The sequence below is a fragment of the Galleria mellonella genome, unplaced genomic scaffold (genome assembly GCF_026898425.1).
Source record: "Galleria mellonella isolate WM207_F2 unplaced genomic scaffold, CSIRO_AGI_GalMel_v1 utg65, whole genome shotgun sequence".
Lineage (NCBI taxonomy): Eukaryota > Metazoa > Arthropoda > Insecta > Lepidoptera > Pyralidae > Galleria > Galleria mellonella.
In genome coordinates, this window is record NW_026442138.1 from 6,307,625 (window position 1) to 6,331,264 (window position 23,640).

General features: G+C 31.6%; 1 protein-coding gene across 2 annotated transcripts in view; it reads right to left on the reverse strand.

The window, feature by feature from the left end:
- LOC113519801 (cell adhesion molecule Dscam2-like) overlaps positions 1-23,640 on the reverse strand; it is a 158,038-nt gene that overhangs the window by 70,561 nt on the left and 63,837 nt on the right. For both annotated transcript variants that reach the window (XM_031914195.2, XM_031914193.2), the window contains exons 4-7: positions 19,562-19,611; positions 13,868-13,988; positions 11,080-11,132; positions 3,139-3,220 (exon numbers count right to left, since the gene is read on the reverse strand). In XM_031914195.2, coding sequence (XP_031770055.2) covers positions 3,139-3,220; positions 11,080-11,132; positions 13,868-13,988; positions 19,562-19,611 — 306 coding nt within the window. The remainder of the gene's footprint in view (positions 1-3,138; positions 3,221-11,079; positions 11,133-13,867; positions 13,989-19,561; positions 19,612-23,640) is intronic.

Below are 23,640 nucleotides of genomic sequence, written 5' to 3' on the forward strand. Positions count from 1 at the left end.
TTTTATTGAACGCAACTACATTTTTATCGATCCGTACTAATACTATAAATAAGAAACATTATGAAATTTAGCATTCACATCGTACCTTTTTAAGATAGTTACAAACAGGTTCACTACTTTAAAAGTCACGTGGATTCAATTGTACGTAAAGCTAGTCTCAAATAAGAGGTCTCTGATGTATACAAATGTAAATTGATGATGATGATAATATCAGCCATTAACTGTTCATTGCTGAACATATGCCTCCCCCTATTGGGGGGTTTTGCCCGTGGCAGTTGCCACGCTGGACAGGCGGGTTGGCAACCGCAGGTAGGTTATGGTGATGTTTTAAAAAGGACGCAGCCACGCATCCCTCGACTATTATAATTCCTTAGTCGTCTCTTACAACACCCAAGGAAGAGGAAACTAAATTATTTGCATACAACTCATTGAATAACGAAAATTTGAAATCTTTTTAAAAATATAAAGCCAAATTTTATCTAATAATTTGATAATGTTGCATCTCCCACGATTACAGATATGTATATAGATACATATAATCTACACCCTATGGGATAATAGGATCCCAAAAATGTTTGAAATTATAAAAAGGAAACCCTCAACGAACTCTCTTGCATCCTTGGTACGTACTTTACCGTATCCAAAGGCACTTATAATACTCATATAAGATACTTTCATCATATACAACGTTGGTGTAGAAACATATCGCTACAAGCAATTGTTAACCGATTTTCAAAGAGATTCTCACTTCGCCTGTACCTTTTTACGTCCGTATTACATGTTAAACTTGTAATTATTTTAATAATTCTTTCTGCATTGCATAATGCATTCACATGGTGGTTTCATATTAATTTAGTTGCTGTTGAAACTAACATTTTTGTTTGCAGAACAAAATTTTCCTCTTTGCGTATCGTAATCCATTTATTAACATAAAATTCTAAGTTTAAAATTCAAAAGCTCGTATTTTATTTTGAATTTGTCCAAAGATCATTAAAATTTTTCTAAATAAATAATTATTAATTAAGTTAATCAGTTAGCGTTAGTATCGTCAAGATTGAAATAGTTGTTTCTTTTTGCAGAGCAAAACCTACTTTTCTAACTCTACTATTAATATTTAGATTAAATGCGAAGACCATTCCTAACTTATCTCTAAATCTTGAAAAACCCATTCCGATTATACCTTTTTTTTATACAACTTAGAATGACAAACAAGCTGACGGTCCACCTGATGGAAAGTGGTAACCGTCGCCTATAGACATGAGCAGTACCATGGACATAACAGAGTATACTGTTTCGCCCATGATACCTCCCATGCGTTGCCATTCCTAAGGACTAAGATGTTATTCCTCTGTACCCATTAAATTCACGCCATATCCCACCCTTCAAACCGAAACACAGCCATGCAAACACAACTGTTTCACGGTTGAAACACGAATGGGACAGAGGTACCCAAGCAATCGACTTTTGTACAAAGTCTCCCTCTAGTAAAAGTTAGCTTGACAACGCTTAAAAATGTAACCTTACAGTTTTCAAATAATATTTCTTATACCGTTATATTAGGTATTATAATAATTTAACATTTGTCTATTATATTTTATTATAAAAAAAATCCTGTTTGGTTTTATTAAAATTCTTGTAGCAGATAAATTTCAACTTCATCAGTAAGACTATGAAATAGATACTTTAACAGCACGTATCTGGGAATTCTACCGCCAGCATAAAGGTAATAAAATCAATTTTCATTCCATGTTATATTATTTTCTCGAAGCATCTTCGTTTAATAACTTTCCGCACACAAAGGTCTAAGATATTACTTTCTCCATTATATCTCGCAAATAAGTGCCATTAAAATACAAAAGTCTAATAGTCGAACCATAACTCATGGAAATAGTCTATTATGAAAATAGAACCCTTTTCCCTTCGCCACATTATGTTGTTTTATTCAGCCCTAACCGAAACTCCCTCCAAATCAAGTAATGGAAAGAAAACATTATATCGAGCTTACTTTTAGTGGGAGCTCGTATTAGAAAGTATAAACATACCTACATGTTAAAACATGACACATTGCGAACAATTTAAATAAGAAAGCAAATGTTTTAGTTTTGGCCGTATGGCCTCGGCATAGAATGTGCCACCCCTTCCTTTCTCGTGGGTGTCGTAAGAGTTGATTAAAGGAATTTAATGGTTGACAGATGGGCAAAAGCGTCCCTCTTAAAACATCATCAAAGCCTAACTGCGGTTGTCAATCCGCCTGCCAAGCGTGGCAACTACTGACAAAATTCTTCTAATAGAGGGAGGTTTGTATTCAGCAATGGACAATAAACGGCTGATATAGTGTGGTATATGTCATTGGCAAAGGACATTTTATTTTTAGTTTGTCTCCAGTTGCTGGTTTAAAAAATATTGGATATTTTTGAGTCTAGCAACTCAACAATTAGATAATCTTTGACGTAAATTATTGGCTGGTCATAATAAAACCTCTAAAATTATATGTTTATAAACCTACACGTACTATGCACCGATTTCGGAAACACTTGATTTGTTTTTTTAACTGTTTATCTAGGTATTATCTAGAAGCCTAAACTAACTAGGCTTTCCACTTTCATATTATATATTTATCTGTTTTATTATCCATTCATCAGCCATATAATATATGCAGTGTAATTATAACTATATTAGTAATAAAACATATTTACCACAAATAACTTTATACGACTTAACGTGCCTATTACAGATTATTAGTTCGGGTAATGGCTTTACGCAAAGTTATAAGGCACAGATAAAGTTGTCTACTGGGTGGGTGAGATGCGAAAATTAGAGTAAGAAGTGGGTCAAAGTCGAGCTGGGGTCGTCGGCCTTGCCGGCGTCGAGCATCTAAAGTAATTACGTAACGAGGATGTCGCGACGTTACCCCACCCCACAATGCAAACTCCAGTTTAATACTATCCTGATAAGACACAAAATGCTACAACCCGGTCCTGACAAACTCGATGTTATGACTGTCTGAGCTTTCCTTTATGGGGAAATGTCGAGTTGGAAACGAAGGATAAACTTTAATCTGCTCAAAACAAATGTCAGCCGCCTTTTACGTACTCTTGTGTAATCAAATGTTCTTTGTATGCAAAAGGTGTTACTCACTGTTGTCCCGTTTCGATGAATTTGCACTTCATTGAAGTTTCGCATGTAAATCCATTCTTCTCTTCTACTATCTTGATGTATTCTGTGAACAGAGAAGGAATTAGTTTAATAAACAGTTTTTATACTACAATACTGTTTTTATAATACTGTTTTATAGTAGCAAACAAGCATACAGTCCGTCTGATGGTAAACGGTCACTGTACGAGAAGCTTATAGACGTCTGCAACACTAAGGGTGTCAAATGCTCGCTGCTAACCTTGAAGGAACCTTAATGTACATTTTTTATAACAACCGCACAGTCTCTAGGGAAAACTTCGACAGGGAGCTCATTCCACAGTCTAAACGTTCGCGGGAGAAAATTCCTTAGAAACTGCATTGTACGTGACCATTTAGATGCAAGCATGTGAGCGGTGCGATGATAAAAAGTGACTATAGGCACCGTTATACAATTGGTGTTATTCCATTTGTATAACGATATTTTGAAAAATGTCACAAAGTGAGGCAAAGTCTCACCATAGACTTAAAGACATCGAGTCTTTAAGTCTATGCTCATCGCCTGTGAGCTCAAGCTCACAGGCGATGAGCATAGACTTACTGCTGCAATGAAAATATGTCGATAACTGAATTTAATTCATTAGTATCTCAAACAAAGACTTGTTGACAAAATATCGGTGGCGTTTCATTAGGCTAATTCAATTTAGGATTAGCACTTCCTCCCGTGTACGTTTGTTCGAAAAGGGATACAATTTTACGGGTCGCATATTGGAAATGTTTTATTAACTTTATATGTTTGTGTGTGGGTGTTTATGTATGCGCTGAATATGGCTAGGGGTACAGTATGAAAGCAAATTCCATTTATATTTTCGGGCGCGCGCAATAAAATCAATACTGTGAACTTTCCAAGAGTACAGTGACCTAGTCATGCGCTTCATTCGAATAAGGTCATACGTAGGATAAACTATTGGTAGGTACTTAACGAAATAAATTGTCCATTAATGATGACAATCAATTGGGAGATAATGAAACAGTTACATGTTTCTTTGCGTTTGTCTGTGTTAGTGACACAGAGATAGATAATTTTTAATATTAGAGCTCGAAAGTAAATTTAAATAACATAAAGTCTATTTTAAAATTTAAAAAACCCAGATTATATTTTTATATTTATTTTTAAAATATCCGCTTGAATTTAAACTATTTGTTATTCAGCAGTATTTGATTTTTTATTTTAAATACAAATATAACTGTAGAGACAATTTTAATTTTTGATAATGCTATATTTTCATTCATATTCATGTCAACCATTATCTGTCCACTGTTGAACATAGACCTCCCTTACTAGGGAGATGATTTTTCCAGTAGTTGCCACACTTGGCAACCGCAGATAGACTTTTAGTGATGTTTTAAGTTTTTAATAACGCTGTATAATATTGACCAATCCTTATAAAGGTATTGTTAAACAAACTTTATAAAATCGAATGTCAAGTTACATAAATGTCAAAATCAATTTCGAAAAAGCGAAAAATGCAAGGTTTAACTCATAAACTGTCAGAATGTAGATAACTATATAGTTAATCCTAGATATCTCCATGAACGTCGTTTTGCAAGTTTGAGATTTGACCAAAATTATGCAGCGTGAACTAATATACTCGTAAAATGGAGGTAATAATTTTTAACTCTACTAATTTACAAACCGAAAGTTACTTCTTAGTATTTATATGGTTACATTTGTATATAAATTTAATATTTATTTCCCAAACATTTTTATTTAGCTATTTGAAATAATATTTTGATAATATGGGCTAAAATAATAAATTTACAATAAAAGAGTTATCGCAATCAATTAATAATTGATAAATATATCGTAGAATACAAATTATTTAAGATGATATTATTTTAATTTAAAAAATAAACCACTAAATCAATTTTGATAAAAAGGCTATGGCACTAATCTGAAAGTATATCCTTTCAGATAAAAGAAAATACAAATCGGTTTATAAACAATGGAGTTATGAAGTAACAAATTAAAAACATATAACCTATTTGAGAACCTTTTTCATTTTTAAAGTTGATTGAAAAAAAAAACAGTTGGTAAAATATCCTTACCGAAATTACCTATGCCTGTATTATTTTTTTGCTAAATTAACACACAAAACCTCCAAACGGCTATAGAATATCAAAACCCTATAATCACTAGACCTTATTCAGTAATGGCATAGAAAATGGGCCATTAAAATATAAAAGGCTAGGCAACTAAAGCCTGCCCACTTGAAAAACGATAAAAATCCATTTCGAATGCGCATATTTTCCTGTAAGCCGACGCGCTGCGGCCGAGACAAAGGCCTGTGAAATTACTGTCTTGCTTTTAAATGCGGGAATGAGTCTCACTGTCTCATCCCTTCAAAGCTTTGCCATGAAACCGTGGAATGCGCCGCCCGCTGTTGTTGAATATACACAAGGATGCAATCTATTTGAATTGAGGAGACATTGTACCATAGTCTGTGGGGGCATGATGAATCTGCTTTTGTCGGCATACAACGTAAAAGAAATGGTTTTTTTTTTTTAATTAAGACCTAAAATAATAAAGAGTATGGATATCAGCTACTAGTGCCTTGTCAGGCGACTAGTAGACACACCAGTGCCTGGAACTCGGCACACAGAGAAAGTTTATAAGTGTTGTATAGTGTTTATAAATGAGTTATAAGTTCTCTTTAATATCATTTTATTGTTTGCAGGTATATACAATTGTGGGAGTAGATGCAGGTGGCTCAGCAGCGTTCCTTATGGCAGTCTATGGGGGCGGCCGATGTTCATCAATGAGCAGATGACAGCTGAGATGATGATGAAATACGATTAACATTATGAGATATGGAATATTCAAAATGCGTTTGTTAAAATTAAATCGTCCTCATTTTGGTATCATGATATCAGCTGTTAACTGTCCTACTGCTGTGATTGCTGAATATAAGTCTTTTTCTTGGGAGGTTTTTCTAGTAGTTGCCACACTTGACAGGTGGTAACCGTAGTTAGGTTTCACTGATGACTATTATATTAATTTAGTCGCCAATCACAATACCCACAGGAAAGGAAGGGGTGGCCCATTCTTCGCCGGGATCACACGCCTATATTTATTAATTATATAGGCATAAGTACCCTATCCCGAGCAGCAGCATCTCTCTTAAAACATCTCAAAAGCCTTTCTGTGGTTGGCAATCCGCCTGCCAAGCGTGGCAACTACTGGCAAAATCACTCCAAGGGGAGGACTATGTTCAGCGGTGGACAGTTGAAGGCTGATGTGATGATGATGTTATGAACATCTCTAAATAGTAATTATTTCATATCTACGTAATTTTAATAAATTTTCATCTAAAAAACCAGTAACTTATTTATGAATTTATTTTATGTACAGAACCCTCGGTATGAGAATTTAATTCCCGCTATTCTTTTTTTTTTACTCTTATTCTAATTTCTATTCGTATAGCAGCATTCGAGCGGCTATTCCTAGGCAGACTAGAAAAGTATAACAAAATAAGTTGAGACGCATGAACTTTTTTATAGATGCTACGTACTGGTCTTTGAAAAGATTAAATAAAAAAAAAAAGAAAAATCTTTTTGTGTTATGACATTTTACGGATGTTCGCATACTTAACAGTAATGAGTGAAGTGTATTTCGAGCTTTCCTTCTCTTTCACTGATATATTTTATTTCCTTAGTCGTTTCACGTTGTTCTTCATATTTACCTTATAAGAATTCACTTATTCATCAACAGGTCATCTGTTTCACAATTTACTATTTAAATTATACCTATGTTCGAATCATATAAGCAGATATTACAAATTATCTCTTAACCGAAGGAAACCTTACTAATTTTCAAGAGTTTCATGTTATTGGCACTTCTAAACTTTCTGATAAATAGTCAAGAATGGCTACAATATTATTACTAACATAAGAGAACTGTTTACGCCAGACTTCCTCCTAACTGAAATATAAAAAGTCTCGGTTTGCGAAAAGAAACTCAATAAGCACAATTTTAGAACAAGACTGAGAGTGGCTAAGTTTCGCAATAAATCGCACTGGAGTAGCGTGATCTCGGAGTAAACTCAAGTACGAAATAGTTTTAGTGTCCCAAGAGCGAAATTAAAAGTAATCTTAACAGAATGTAGTTTAGAATAGTGATGTGCGAGTCGATTTTTTTATATTCAAATATTTTGACTCGAGTTTCAAAATTCGTTTATTCAAATACTTCAATAAACCCGTGTACTTATTTTTTTTATTAATATGTGGAGTTTATTTTGAACGAAAATGATAATAATTTTAAAAATATTTTTTCTTTTAGTAATCAAGAAAAAAAATATATTAGAAACAAAAATTAATAATGAACATGCGACTAGTATTTGAATATCGTAAGTACTCGTACTCGAAACCTGTATTCGAGTACGTTTATTCTAATTTTGTTTATCGTGTACTCGATTTAGGTATTACTCGAGTGAATACTCGATTTAATTTAACTCAGCACACCACTAGTGAGTCGTATAGTGTGTCGTGTGATCTGAATATTTGGCTGGGATTCGAACCCCCAAATGTAAATGTAATAGGGAACGAATAAAAAACAACACGCTTAAAAAGTCCATTAGTTGGCGAACCCACATGAGTTTTTACTGCGAACGGACTGGCCACTCTTGGTGAATTTAAAATGAAGCGTGCAGCTTTGAATGTCGGCATCTTCCCATTTATAGAATGTGTTCCCGCAAGACAAAACCCCCGAGAATTACTCGTGTTGTACAAATAAAAGACGGAGCGTAATATTTCTCTCTTTGAAAACTAGAAAACCTTAGGAACGAACAAAATTGGAATGCAGTTTTCTTTTAAACAGCAGGCGAGAACATTTTACGTATAGTGCTTTTTTATCTGCTATTGCATTAATATTTTTTTTTTTATAATACCCTAATTTTAATAGAAAAGGTATTGTAATAGTTCTTCGTATAATATATTATTATAATATTATTGTTAATTTTATTATGTACTTATAATATTTTATAATTACTTAAATATATTTGATTTTAAAAATAGGCCACCCCTTCCTTCTCCATGGGTGCCGTAAGAGGTGACTAAGAGAACTAATGGGAGAGGGATAAGCAGTAGCATCCCTCTTAAAATGTCCTAAAGACTTAACTGCAGTTGCCAACCCGCCTGCTAACCGTAACAACTACTGGCAAAATTCCTAAATAAAGGGAGGTCTCACAGCAGCAGTGGAGAATTAACGGCTGATATGCTATGCAATTTGATTTTAAGATTACAATACCTAATAAGTTCATACTAAAAATTTAGGCAAGTAATTCAAAAAGTATTTCTGTAGACTTATTTAGATAATTTTTTTCCCTGTACGTTCCATTTTCTTCTTTCCATGACAATTTTTAATTTCGTAAAAAATAGAATCAGCGGATCTACCATGAAATGAAATTCCGAATTTTCGGACTCAATTTCGTATTTTTGTTTATACTAAAATCGGACCAATAAATGGAGGAGAGATGAACGAAATGTTATTTCTTTCATCGTACATCCTAACATAAGTCCAAAGGAACGACATTTTAACATTTTTAATATTTCCAAACGGCATGTATTATGTAATTTTAACATCAATTTTTTATTTCGTTCGGTCCCAAAGTTTCGGAAAACATTTCATGGTAGGCCCCCAGTTCTTTTTTGGAAAAAAATTAAGTGAATTCCAATTAAAAAAAATTTTCATTAAAATAGATTTGTTTACAAAACTCCTATAAATTTTCATCTTCTGTGACTCTAATGCTGGGTTCGGAATTTGTTATTTGCTGAGTAGAGCCCGCAAGTAACTCAACGGTACTCTTTAAATCCCAGTTAACAATATTTATGTTTATTTAAACATACTATGTCTAAAATAACTGTGTAATCTAAGTAATCCTTTATTGTGTAAATTGAAACTTATAGTTCTTATACCAGACATAGTTCTAATATTATTCGTGTGTACCTTCTATCAAAATACTCGTAATAAAGCAAAGTTTAGGCCTAAATTTTTCTGTTTTTTGAAGTCTAAATAATAGTTATTCAAGTTCAATATTTTTGTTAAGAAACATAAGTCTCCGCTGTACTGTAGTACCTGAGTAACTATTAAAATATTGTTAATGTTAATAATTTTATTCAAAATCACAACTTTCAATAGGCATTAAAACAAAAACATCTAAATAACACGTTTCATTCCAATTTGATGGAATAATTTGAAAAGGACAATAATATTACACCTAAAACAACAGTAACAAATGATAATACAAACAATGAAAAACGTAGCTTATGTATTCATCTCTCATTTGTCGTGGGCCGGAGACAGTCAGCAATGGAGACAAAGTGAGGCGAATTGCGGGATCCCACCCTAATGCTACGGCCGGCTCTTGCCTGCCCATTGTACTTGAGGCCACACAAACAAGATGTTTTATGAACCTACATTAGGGGGCAATGGATCGAATTAGGCCGGTAATTTGTCGTATTGTGGTGGCCGTAGTGAAACCTCTCCATAATACTTATTTCCTTTCTCACAGCGTCAATTTTTTGTTATTATTTGAAAAGAAAGTACATTTTCCTAAAAAAAGGTAACTTCAATTGTGAACGCGCGTGTAAATGATAATGAATGACGGTATATTTCATAGACGCATCAAATTTAGAATACCTATTTGAATTCAGAACATAGCCATAACAAAATATTTTGACGAATTGAAAGCCTCGTTTTTGAGGTTACTTGAAAATTACGAAGCACCAATCTTGAATTATATAGATATTGCTATAAAAATCAACAATATGCCAAAATTTTGTCAGTTTATTTACTAAGTTAATTTGACATTTAGCTGACTTTTTTTTAATTATCACAAAACACACTTTTTCTAGTGTTGCAAACTGGAAATTTTTTAATTCAAATTAGGATTAAAAATTTCTCAGAATAGGTCGATTTAAGTTTGAATTATTAATTATTTTCTTCTGATATAATATACATATACGCGTGTTATTGAAATGTAAATTAATATATATTAATTAAAATGGCGACCATTTTCAAATATTTATCAAAACATATTACATGCCTATTCTCAAATATAAATTTCAGTAAAAAAAGATCATTATAAAAAATGTATATTGTTTTTATTTGTCAATTTAACTTTTCCTGTAATATAAATTTCTCCCACATATTAACTGTACATACTGCTAACCCAATACACACGTACATGGTTAATATGGGTGACCTGTTTTTGGAGGAGCATTTGTATGAATATACTCTATCTATACAATGGAAGGTGCCGACTCTATTCAAATTAGCTGTGAATATTCTGTTACTAAGATATGACTCAACCAACATAGCAATTTATTTTCTTTTTAAGACTTTCAAAAGTAGAAGGTAATAAAATCGACTGTACTTTCAATACATGATAGTTTTATCAATTCTGAACCAAGTATTCTCGACATACATTATATTTCATTTATTATACAAATGATATTTTTCTATGTTTGTACCTCTAACAGTTATAAATCGATTTCGAAAATTATTTTGTATCTGAAAGTATGTACCTTAAAGATTGATCTCTTAGAATTTTTTTTCATAATCGATCCAGTAGATTCATTTTGAAATCAGAATACATCATTTTGCCATAAATGAAGTCTCTTTTATAAAACTCAATTTTAAATTATTTGTAGTACAAAATGTAGTTTATAAATTTTAGAGTGTTTAGTCTATATTCAAATTGTACTCCACAACGTTAATACAAAAGTTATGGCTGGTTGTGCAAGTCAGGGATATTTTCAAAAGAAAAATCAATTTTTCCATTCCGCCAGGTAGCATTAATGTTACGTCCGGAGTTTTTATTATGGCTCGAGGCAACATGATGATATAAAGATATATAAAACAAACTTTGTATCAGAATGTTAACTTACTCATATTCTGACTCCGTGATACGTCTTCGCTGACGTTAATGGGGGAACTTGTGCTGTAAATAATAAAAGTTCGTATTAAAATATTTTTAAAGTAAAATCATAAACATTGATCAAATACGTGTATGAAAAAGTTGCTTAATAATTAATTTCTTATTGAATATTCCTGACATTGATATCTTTTCATTGTGTATGTGGAATATGAGAGAAAAATTAGACTCTGGATCCTTGACTAGTTCTATAGACATTAGCTCTCAAAAATGGCAACTCACGGAATTATCACAGTGTTTTCTATGACACCCATGGTGCTGTTCCTGTCTATCCGGTTACCACTTTTCAACAAATGGATCGTCAGCTTGTTTGCCATTCAATTTTACATAAAAAATATAATATGATGTATTATTATACATGTTATATGATTATTTTCTTAAAATTTTAAATATCTCATTATCTACATAGTGCAATGATTAATTGAATAAAAAAGATATTCAAATCTAAGTTATGAATTTAACATTTTTTCCCAGAAAACATCAAAGTATTACTCTATGCAGTTATTTAAAAAAAAAACACTGTCAAAATGTCAGCTGTCACTCGTAACATACTCCAATACGCAGAATATACCTAAGTTGACAGATGAATGCGCAGTGTTTGTTGGTTAATACGCGGGGTTCAACATTTTTGACGTATTTCGACCCTTGTTTCTTTTTAAGGAAATGAAAACAACAATATATAGTTTAACTTCCTTGAAAGGGTTATTTTGGGAAAACTAATCTAACTCGCAAACTGGATTAGTGACATTTTGTTTAGTTTCTTTTATATATAACTAGCAGCCCGGTACGTGCTTCGCTATGTATAAAGTGAAATAATAAAAAAAAATTTAATGACCGCATGAATGACATAACAACATGCTTGTACTGTCAACACTGAAAAAGTTTCAATTTGACAGCACAATCCCCATCCATCTTAAAAAAGTTTGAATTTGACACAAAAACTAGTCCGAACAAAGTCTAAACATTTGGTTAAAAAAAATTACAACGAAAAGTGGCATTAATTTTTATATATATAGATAGATATATCTTTGTGCAATACACGTATATGTTATTTAGGCACGTATACGATTAATTTTTGGGTAATTTTTGGAAGGTTTTCTTCACAAAAAGTCGACTCTGTGTGAAAAAGTACCAACCAAATGCTTATAAAAATATACGAGTACACTACAGATATAATTATAACTTTCTAAATTGCTATTTGTATGCCGCAACTTCGCTCGTAGTCTTACCGTAACGTTGAATAGCCTATAATCTTTTTCAAGAAATACGCTATCAAATGCAAAAAGAATTTTTCAAATCCGAGTGGTAGTTCCAGTCTGGATTCATTTATTTTAACGCATTAATCTTTGGAAGTTCCAAAGATCAACGCCTTCCAAACAAACAAAAAAAAGTGCAAGCACTTTATGGTATTATTATAAATAAATGAATAATTAACCAATACTTATAGTCCATGAAATTAAATATTCATCAATTAATCAAAATCCGGTACTGTGTATGACTTCATTGGTTATAATTTATCATGTCACGCAGGTGTCGAACAATTGAATTGGAAATTTGCAAAAGTAAATAACTCTTTTCAAATTTCCGAGCATGCTTGCATTTCCATCCATGAGGCGAACATTGAAATTAAAATATTTTTATCGTCGGCCGGATTTGAATTCAAAAGAATTGGGAGCATACTACTATACAGGAATGTATTATGCTATAAAGCTACATGAAAAAAAAACCAAGAGGACAATGTCTCATACATGCACCATAAAAAGATTATGTCATCTAATGTTAAAATTTTTCAACAGAAATAAATACATGCGTATTTAGTTATATTTGGAATAGGAAAACACAAACGGGAGAAATGGAGTGGAAACATTAGTATAAATAATAAAACAAAATGGTCTAATCTACTTGAAATTTACTATATGTGTTTCTTCTTGATTGAACTAATAAACACATATTTCTAAGTTTTCCACCCCTCAGACGAGAAAAGGCGTGGCAATTTTTATATTTTTGTTTTAAAGAATTTATATAGACAAAATCAATAAATAAATTCGTATACACATTCTAAAGCATTTACAGCTACAGACGTGTATATAATAAATTTTGATTCAACCCATTTAAGACACTATAAAATATATTAATTCAAACTACAGATTTTTCAAATTACTAAAACAATAATCATTAATTTAAAATTTCAAATAAACATAGCTACGAGTATATACTGTTTTTTTTTTTTTATGGGTGAAAATGGTATGGTAACCCCGCTTGCGCTAACGGGATACGCTGGCGGAGCACCAGTGACGGGTGATAGATGAGAATGAAAACAGGCCAGTTAGCCCATCATGATGAATTCATCAGGAATTAATCATGATAGTTTCCAGGGAGAACCGCGAGGAGGTCGACCTGGTTGGGTATATTGCTAGCAAATAGGATTCTCAGTCTCCATTACTAACAATTCCTTTCCCCCGAGTATATACGTTTATAATTACAATAAAATGTATTACTTTGAAAATCACAAACATCCATTCAATCATTTATTCCTTAATTATTTCGTGTGAGCGAAGCCACAGACAACACCTAGTTTATAATATATAATATACCGCTTATGTATGCTTAAAAGTTATTTACTACTTATAACAACATTATTGCTGTTGAATGATTGTGAGTAAATTATAGTAATTTGTAACATAAATTGAAAAGACTTAATCACTATACAAAAAGCTTTGTTGTAATTACGTAGACATTACCTTAATGACTTCGGTATGTCGACGTTTTGTCCTTGAGTTTTCTCGTGGCATTCATAAAGTGTAGTCACTTTTCTTTTATCCTTTATCACCGTCCACGTATGAACGTTTGGTTTGTTTGCACCTGCGGAGAAAATATGAATATTACAAAAGAAAATGCGTAATACAAGAAGGAGAAAATGTTAATATGAAAATGTAACATTGATTTGCTCAATAATATACATATGTACACCGTATTAGTTTGCCACCTCTTTTTCTTAAGAGAGGAGATGTAAATTTGAAAAAATAATACTAAATGCCACACAATAACTTCGTCGCCTGGGCCTCAAACTAGGATACTCTTTGTTATAAGAAACCAAGAAACAAACATCTGGGGGCACAACCCAGGATATCTAGACCTAAGCCAATTCAAAAAAGCTAAATTGGCCCGACTAAGAGTCGAACCTGTGCCCACAATTATGCGAAGCAACATGCTCACCGCTACGCCACGGGGTTTGTTTAATGTATGTTTGTTACTTACGGTTACTCTGCTGAATGGATATGAATAAAATTTGATACATACCTACCTAGGCAAAATATACCTGACATAACATTCTATTTAATTTTTATTATGGATAAAGCCATGGGAAATATCTAGATTAGTTTAATATTAAGGTTCATGTGAAATAAATAAAAAAATCCATGAAACCGAAACAAGATTAATGTTATTTTAACCAAAGAGAGAGATTTGTATTTGGATTTCCTCCCACAGATTAGTACTATGTTGTCTCTGCCCCAGGTATTTTAACGAATTCAATTTAATCCATATATACATATGTCCATCCATGTACATACATATAGCCATCAGAATGATTTTAAAAGTACCTATTTATAAAAGCATGAATTAAGAGAACAGACTGTTTTAAATTTTAGGCATTTTGGAAGCTCGTATCTTGTGAAAATGGTACTTTATTAAAAAATTTAGGGAATTCGAACGATACTTCATTTGATATATCACGATGTACATAATTTGTCTATAAAAATTCAACTACATACTATTTTTTATTTTTTAGAGTCTTCCTACAATTTTTTATAAATTTTGATCATTATACGATGGCACTACGAAAATCAAACAAATGAACATAATAATAATATAAGTTCTTTTTTTTTATGCCACTGAGGTGACAAACAAACATATGGCCCACCTCATGGTAAGCGGTTATCGTAACCTATGAACGCGTGCAATACTACAGGCATTATATGCGCGTTGCTGACCCTGAAGAAATCTCTTTACATCTTTTTTGAAAAATCCCACGCTGTTCTGTTTAAATAGAAATATTGTTAAAATATGAAAATCATTTACCAATAAATTATTAAATGATTGAATAATTTTCAAATGGACGACAATTATTATATGATTCACGGAACCCAAAAAGAACGATAGACGATCTACATTCATATACCACTTATGAGACTTGAGCTACGACTTCAGGAATTCTCATATTAAAAATTCCTTTTTTATGAACAACCCTAAAATAAACCTTAAAAAATCGGTTTTCGTATAGAGTTGGCGTCGATAATTCGGCTGTCAGTGGCGATCAACTTTTGGCCTATTATCCGATCGAGCGTCACGTCAGAGCCCAATATAGACACTCTGCGTACCCTCGTCAACCCTGACGGCGGCTGTCGTTATTCCTTGCCGCTTATATGACACGAAGACATAGATTTACGGTTTTATTTATTTCTGAAATTCAAATAAGCCACTCTTTTAGTCTGTGAATATGATCTTATTACTTTTGTATCTACCTACTTAATTTAAAACTTTCCTATTTTTAAATATGTCGGTATTAAGTAAAATAAGATGTGTACGTATTAATCGCCTGACAAAAAAATAAAATTTACCTATTAGTGTTTCTTCTACGTATTTGTTATTACTCGGTTGTTTATAATAATGACGTCCCGTGTGAAACTATTTATTTTTATATTATGCCCTATTGTTGCTCCTTTATTTTAAGTTGGGAGCATTCCTAAAGTGAATTGTGAATCGAACGCTTGTGCTTAACTCATTCTATAAAGATTGTTCGTTCAGTTAATAAAAAATCGTCCTAATATTTGTTACTACGAGTTTGTTAATTTTTCCGTTACATTTTGGTAAAACTTGTCAACCAATAATCACAACTATTGGCATTGACGTAGTATTTGAAAATTTAGAATGCACGAATGAAGGACATGATCTAGTTTTTATCCCAGTCAATCAATATAACTCTGTCACGCGGATTAAATTGGGTGTAAAAGTAGTATAACTATAGAGAGTGAAATCGAAATCGTTAGCATATTTAGAGAGTGTACTACCAGTTAAACTAAGCATTTTCACCAAAAAAACATAGATTGAAAAACTACAAAAAGTTTTCAACCTCGAATACTAACATGGCAAATTTAGTTGATTATTGTAAGAAACTCACAGTTTTTGTATTTTGAATTCACTTTTTTTTATTATTGATTCTCAACATTTCTATTCCGATGTGTTCAACTATGTGAGTAAATTCTTTGTCTTATGTACAGCTATCGATTTCGGTTTCACCCTATATAATTAAGATTATTTAAATTATGAACAATTTTAATTATTCCTCTCCATTGTAAGGTTGCCTGGAAGAGATCGCTATTTAGCGATAAGACCGCCCATTGTTGCCTCTTTATCTTGCTTTTATATAATTAAGTTTATGTAATTTAATATTAATTTTGTTTGTGTATACATTATTAATCTTTATAAGTCTAAGTCATTCTTTGAAGGGAACAGTAAAGTTTCATTCATTTATTCATTCATTATGTTCAACAAAAAAAACCGGCTTTAATTTTAATGAATCCGTAGTAATACGGAAGTAAACCCGTTAGTCTAAAAATGGCGGCACGTTTCTCCTTGCCAGTTACATGACATAAAGACATACATTTCTGGTTTTATTTATTTCTAGAATTCAGATAAGGTAGTTGTTTAATTTATGTGCATTCTATTTTTTATACATATTTACCATTTTAGTGATTTAGTCTATAGAATTATTATTATAATAATTAAATTTATTGTAGTCAATTTTAACAGTTGGTAAACGCCTCTGTATGCTTCATTATGAATTATAATCGTGAACATATTTTTATTTCGTTCAATAATAACTGTCGTGAATCATTTTGTGTTGTAATTATTTATATATCTATACGTTTTAAATTAGAAGCGCACTCATGAATAAGGGCTCCTATTGAGTTCAAAACTAGCCGGTCATTTCCAAATTTAAAACATGATTAAAGTCGACATAAATAGTTACTTTATTTTATTCAACAAGCAGTAACTTCTCAATAATTTTGTTCATTTTTATATGCGACCAATAAAACTTTAATTGAAGTAAAGGATCATCAAAATCTGTTTTTTTTTAATTACTAAAACTATCGCGTATTACACAACAAAAATCAAATTAAGATCCTTTTTTTTTAAATCTATTGTAAAAGAGATCACTGGCTGTTAAATTTTACGTAATATTTCTAATATGTTACTGGACTAAAATAAAACCAGTATACAAGGTAGATTGAAAATTATACTACGTGGAAATAGATTGAAAAATTAGATTAATTGTATGAGATTTTACAGCAATCAAAAACCTATCAATTACTATGGACAATTTTCCAGCTTCTTGCAAAAACATGACTTTGATATTATATTACAATATATGATAATTTTAGTAAATACGTCAAAATGATGACACACAAAGGACGTAATGAATGTCATCAGCCATTAACTATCCACTGCTTAAAACATAGGCCTCTCTTATTGGGGGGAATTCGCCAATAGTTGCCACGCTTGGCAAGCAGGTTGGCCAATCGCTGTTTAGCCTTGGTGATGTTTTAAAAAGAACACTGCTGCCCATCCATTGGTCGTTAATTTCCCTTAGTCATCTCTTACGACCCCTAAGTGAAAGAAAGGGATTCTACACCGGGATCCCACGTCAATATATAATATCCTAAGCTGTATAAATGTCTATAAGCACATTTTGTGTTAAAGAATCCAATTTTTATTTCATCGTAATTAGGTAAATTACCAATCTTAACAGAAAAAGTTAGAAATTTGTATGTAATTAGAACATTTTAATTAGAATAGAATAGAATAGAATAGAAATCATTTATTCAAATAAACTTACATTGAAGCACTTTTGAAAAGTCATTACATTTTTTTTAATCTACCGCTCGTTCGGAAAGCTGTCTCATCACAAGAAGAACGAGCAAGAAACTTGCGTGTTGCTCTTTTTCTATCTATAAATAAATAAATTCTAATTCTATCAATAAATATCCATTTATAACTTAAATTATATTATTGTTTACTTAAAGTTTTTCGCCGAACCATTATTTCGAAATACCGATTTGTAAATAAATTTGCGGTAAAAGAAAATTTAACTTTACAAATAGCGATTCAGTAGGTCTTGGCTTTACAAAAAACGACATCAATTAATTGAATAAGTACCTAACCTTTTTCAGAGCCATATATATATATTCTAGAAAAGTGCTATTCGTTTAGCAACCTCGTATTGGAATTAAATTTGGAAAGGAATCAAATCGAGCGGTGGAAGTGCGCCACCGAAGTGTTCGACAAATAGTCTATTCAATTTATTTCAATCGCACACACTTAATGAGATACGTTTCGAAACGAATACCATACAAATAAACTTGTTTAAATTGTTTTATTGCGTCGTACGAACGTACTGTGAATGTGTAATTCTATATATTTGTATTTTCCACATTGTTTCTATATATACGTACGTAGATACGATATTGATTTTGAGAATTTTAATTAAAAATGTTCAGGTTTTATGAAATATTGAAGGCCGGCGATATAATATTTTTTTTTTATTTCAACTCATTTTTATTTCAATTCCAGACGAACATGCCTTTGTTTTTCATTTTCTACTATTGTTTTTTTTTTCATTGAAATTAAATAAATATTTTTTTACTGATAAATACATTTTCTTTTATGATTTAATTTTCAACTAATAATGTCTATTTGCATACATATTAAGTGTCTGCTTAAATGGAATATGAATAATATAGGTATTGATCATATTAGTGAAGTCCTGTATAGACAATTTTAACTGCTGTTGATGTAATATTGTACATTGGTTCTGAAATCAACACAATTCACTTAGTCTTACATTTTGTGTTTCAAACTATTTCTAGCTAATAATCTCTGAAACCACTGATCTTGTTGAAAGTTTGAAAGGCCGCTAGTTAATAATTATAATTTACTATGTAAACGTAAATTATAAATTAATGTACTAAAGATAACGTACACACACTTTTTATAGATATATATTTTATATATAGCTATATATTTGCTATATATATAGCAACTATATAACAACATATAATATTTTAAGCAAATATGGTATTTTACCGGCAACATACAGACAGGAAAAGAATTCCATGCCTTAGCAGGTTGCTTGTTAAGAGAAAGAAGAGACCCGTTTCGTACGGATGTGGAATTTTTACAACATAGAGAAGGATTCAGTGATAGAAGACAAAAACATGATCGAATCGTGTACATTCTTTACTGACTCAACATTATTATTGTAACTACATATTTCATAAGAATATAACCTTATATTGTAAAAGTTAACTACATTTCTCACTTTTATACGATTGGCCAATATTTTCTCGGCACAGGTATAAATCTTATAAACTCACCTAGTTTTCCCTCGTAGTAGTAGCTCCTGCCTCCCTCCACCCGTCGACATCTGTACAAAAAAACAATAAGTATTTTAAATATCTGTTTGGTTGGCAACCGTTGCAGATAAAAAAATAAGGGGATAGTGTTATAATATATTCTGGGTCGCGCAGGTGTTGTTTACCATTTTCTTTGTTGGGTCGTAGTTTTCTTACAACAAAAATGTCTAACTGGTATTTACGTATACAAATTGATAAATCTACATTTATCACTGTATATCTTAAAATTAGCAAATACATAGTGCAAAATACAAAAAATACTGTCAAACTGAAAAGGTTAAGAATCACTTTTGGAGTCGTTTAAAAATATTTATTGCAATATAATAAAAGTTTGACCTCAGTTCACCTGAAAGCACAATCAAAATCTATATTTAGATTCAATAATCATCTTTCCTCCTATCTTTTAAATGGATTCCTATTAAAGAGATCTGAAAGTATTAACAATTTTTCTATTCCACTTCATTTCACATGATTGCGGATCTAAAAATTACAACATTTTATTATAATCTACTAACCAAATATATGTCCTATATAGTATGTTGACTATTACAATAATAATAATAATTTACTTCAAGCACTATTTGACCCATTTAGAATCCTATCACAAGAAAAAGTACAAAAAAAAATATAAAATTTAAACATACGAGTATTTGAAATACAGTATGTCAATAACGCTGTATGAGGAAATTTTATATTGGCAGATCCATATTACATAGTACACTCACTCAACCATTATAAAATATGAAGTATCCAAGTATACTTTTTGAACACAATACGTTCTCTCTTCATACAATGGACCTACCGTGTACCTCTTAGCATCATCTTTAAGCATCATCTTGAACTGCGTTGGATGCGGTCAACTCACTTTTCACTATTTTCACCAATTTAGAGCCTTATGTGTACTAGCGTAAGGATACCAGTTGAAGTATGCCTCTCAAAGAGACATTGTTGTAGAGCGCTTTCAAATCCTCACAACTCCTTTAGTTCGACACATATTCCCATAAAAAAGTGCTATTGTTGTTAAGAAAATTCACTCTGCTAAATAAATTACGTCTTTTTATACATCACGAAATATATAAAAAAATATTTATTCTATATATATGTTTAGAAGGAATTTTATAAACTTACTATAGTAAATAATAATAACTTCTAGTATTCATATTTATATTTTTATATGTTTCATTGAAAAACACACAACGTCATCTACTCGTAATAATAATAAGTAATCCGATATATATATATATATATATATATATATGACAAATGATGAAAGTGAGTTTATTTTTTGTTATTATATTTAGGATGGAAAAAGACAAGATACTTTTTTATCATACGTAATCATCGTAATCCCGGTCACGTAGTCAAAGTCACAGATAAAAACTATAAATGTATTAAAAAGCTAAGCGTATTCATTTGCATAAATTTTCAAATCGATCAGTGAACGAACTGAAACTTACATGTGAGAAGTAAATAGCATAAAGCTACTGAGAAATAAATAAATCAGATACTTATTCGGATAACGCTGCACAATACAGTTAGTCTTAAATCAAATATATACTATATACATATTTAGGCAAATTTTGTTTGTATAATGTAATACAATAAGATTATTTAATAACATTGTTGAAAAATAAATTTGTATGACCATTTTCTGTCTAATAATACTACTACTTACTGAAATGTAAATAATTTTGTTTGCCTCTAACAGTAACTATATTACTTTCCATTTTTTCATTAGCAAACAACACGATATCCATAATAAATTCTGTTGTTAACTTGGCAAATAGCAACTGTGTGTTGTTCATAAGACGACGTCAAAATATCGACAGGCATGATGGATGACGCAGCGAGAAATCCATGGAATACTTAATGGCGTCGAGCCGGCAATTTATCACACACTGATTATTTGCTATTTCGCTTTGATGTTGCAATACATTGAAAGGTAAGACACAAGTATATACTGTACTAAACGCGTACATTTTATATGCTACTTTGAATGGCAAACAAATCGTTACGTCTGATGACAAGTAATAACAATTACCTATAGAGGTGAACAATACCATGAGCATCACACCATGTGACTCCATGATACCTCTCATACGTTACCATTTCTGACAACTATAATATTATGTCTCCTTACCCTGATACAGCTAAGTAAGCTTCATAGTGTAAACACGACTCGTTTAGAGGTACCAATAACAGACGACTTAGGATTGAAAAATTTGTTAGTAATAGGGAATAATAACCTCCTTACTAGCAATGCACTCTCAAGTCGACCTTCACGCGGTTTGCCCTAGAAAAAATCGTGGTTGACTTTTTGTTGATATCGTCACCATAGCCCAACTGACCTGTTTCATCCTCCATTTTATTATTAGCATTATGGTATTGCAGGCGTTTATAGGCTACGGTAAGTGAATATTTTCGTATGGGCTGTAAGCTTGTTTGCTAACTCAGTGGTATAAAAAAATCCATTAAAAAACAGACAACTTTTGTACAAAGTTCCCCACTGGTAATGTATGTATTTATTTCTTGACATTATATATATTATATATAGAACTTAGGATAAGAGTAGTAAACAAGCTGATGGCTCAATCAGTCACGTAATTAATGGGGTGGAGATGGACATAGACTAGTTTTTATCCCGGTCAATCAATAATGTTCCAAACGTGCAGACAAATTTGTGGTTTGAAATTTACTGGCATACCAGTTTTACACATTAATTCGTAAGGGAATACATTTTTTGTTATTTATAAATAGAGGGTGCCTATACTTAATTTGAAACTGGGGGAGAAGGAATTGTTAGTACTGAGGACTAGCAATACAATTCGTAAAACTTGTCAGGTCGACCTCCACTCGGATCTACTGGAAACCATCATGATTCGTTCATTCCGATAGGTTTTCAAATTCACCTATCATCTTTCACTAATACCCCGATAGTGTACTTATTTATATATATATAAATACCGCAGATGGAGTTACCATTGCATAAAATTATTATAAATTGAAAAAAAAATGAAACTAAAGAACACTACCATAGATATGTATCATAAATAACAAATATTTCCTCATACTTTGCCTTTGTAGATATATTCGTATTATACCCTCGTGGGGAATGAGCAGAGGAATGTGCAATTTTCCACGTCGTTCTCGCCTTTTTTTGTCGCTACATGCAATATTTCCAAAGTAGCGGGCGACTGGGGCACCCCTAATATTTTATATCAGACATAATAAAGGCTAATATACTTATTATTTGCTTAGAATTCATATTGCTACAGTATAAACGACAACCAATTGTCCAATATATTTTGGCATGTTCGAACGATTACATGACAGTCTCTACATAACGATAGATGGCTTTAAAAACCAGCAAATCTTTCTGTAGTCAAATTTGGGATACTTTATTAACCTACACAAAGATTGTCCTACATCTGCATAAACTGATTGACCTACACAAAGTCACGGGATATGGCTAATTTTAAATGAGAGTAAATATTTCTCTTTTTGTATTATAAAAGTTTAATATAATTATTGCTAATTTTAATGTAAAATATATTCACCGGAACACAATATAAAATTTTCTTCCACTTAACCCTCCCCAAAAATGTAGAACAATGGCGCTGTAATACAATACATATAATTTTGGTAATATTTTCTCATTTTTCAAATATAAAATTATGCTGGAATATAACCAGAATTAATTGCTAAATTCATGAAATAACACTGTTCTTATATTTCAATTTAAACCTCTGGAGAAACAACGCCTAATGAGATAACACAGTATAATCACAGTAAAATCCATGCATCTGCATTGGCACTAATGTCATAATAGAGAAAGATTTGATTTCTTCCTACTCGAAAACCATAAATAAGGATATTCTGCCCGATAGTGAGACGTCGGTTACCCCTGAGACCTCTAGATATTGGTCTGTCTTTTATATATTTTGTAATCTAATGTTATTGAATAAACTGCTTTTTTATCTTCAGTTTTATATTTTTTAAAATGCGTCAGACACAATATATATATATATATATATAATGGA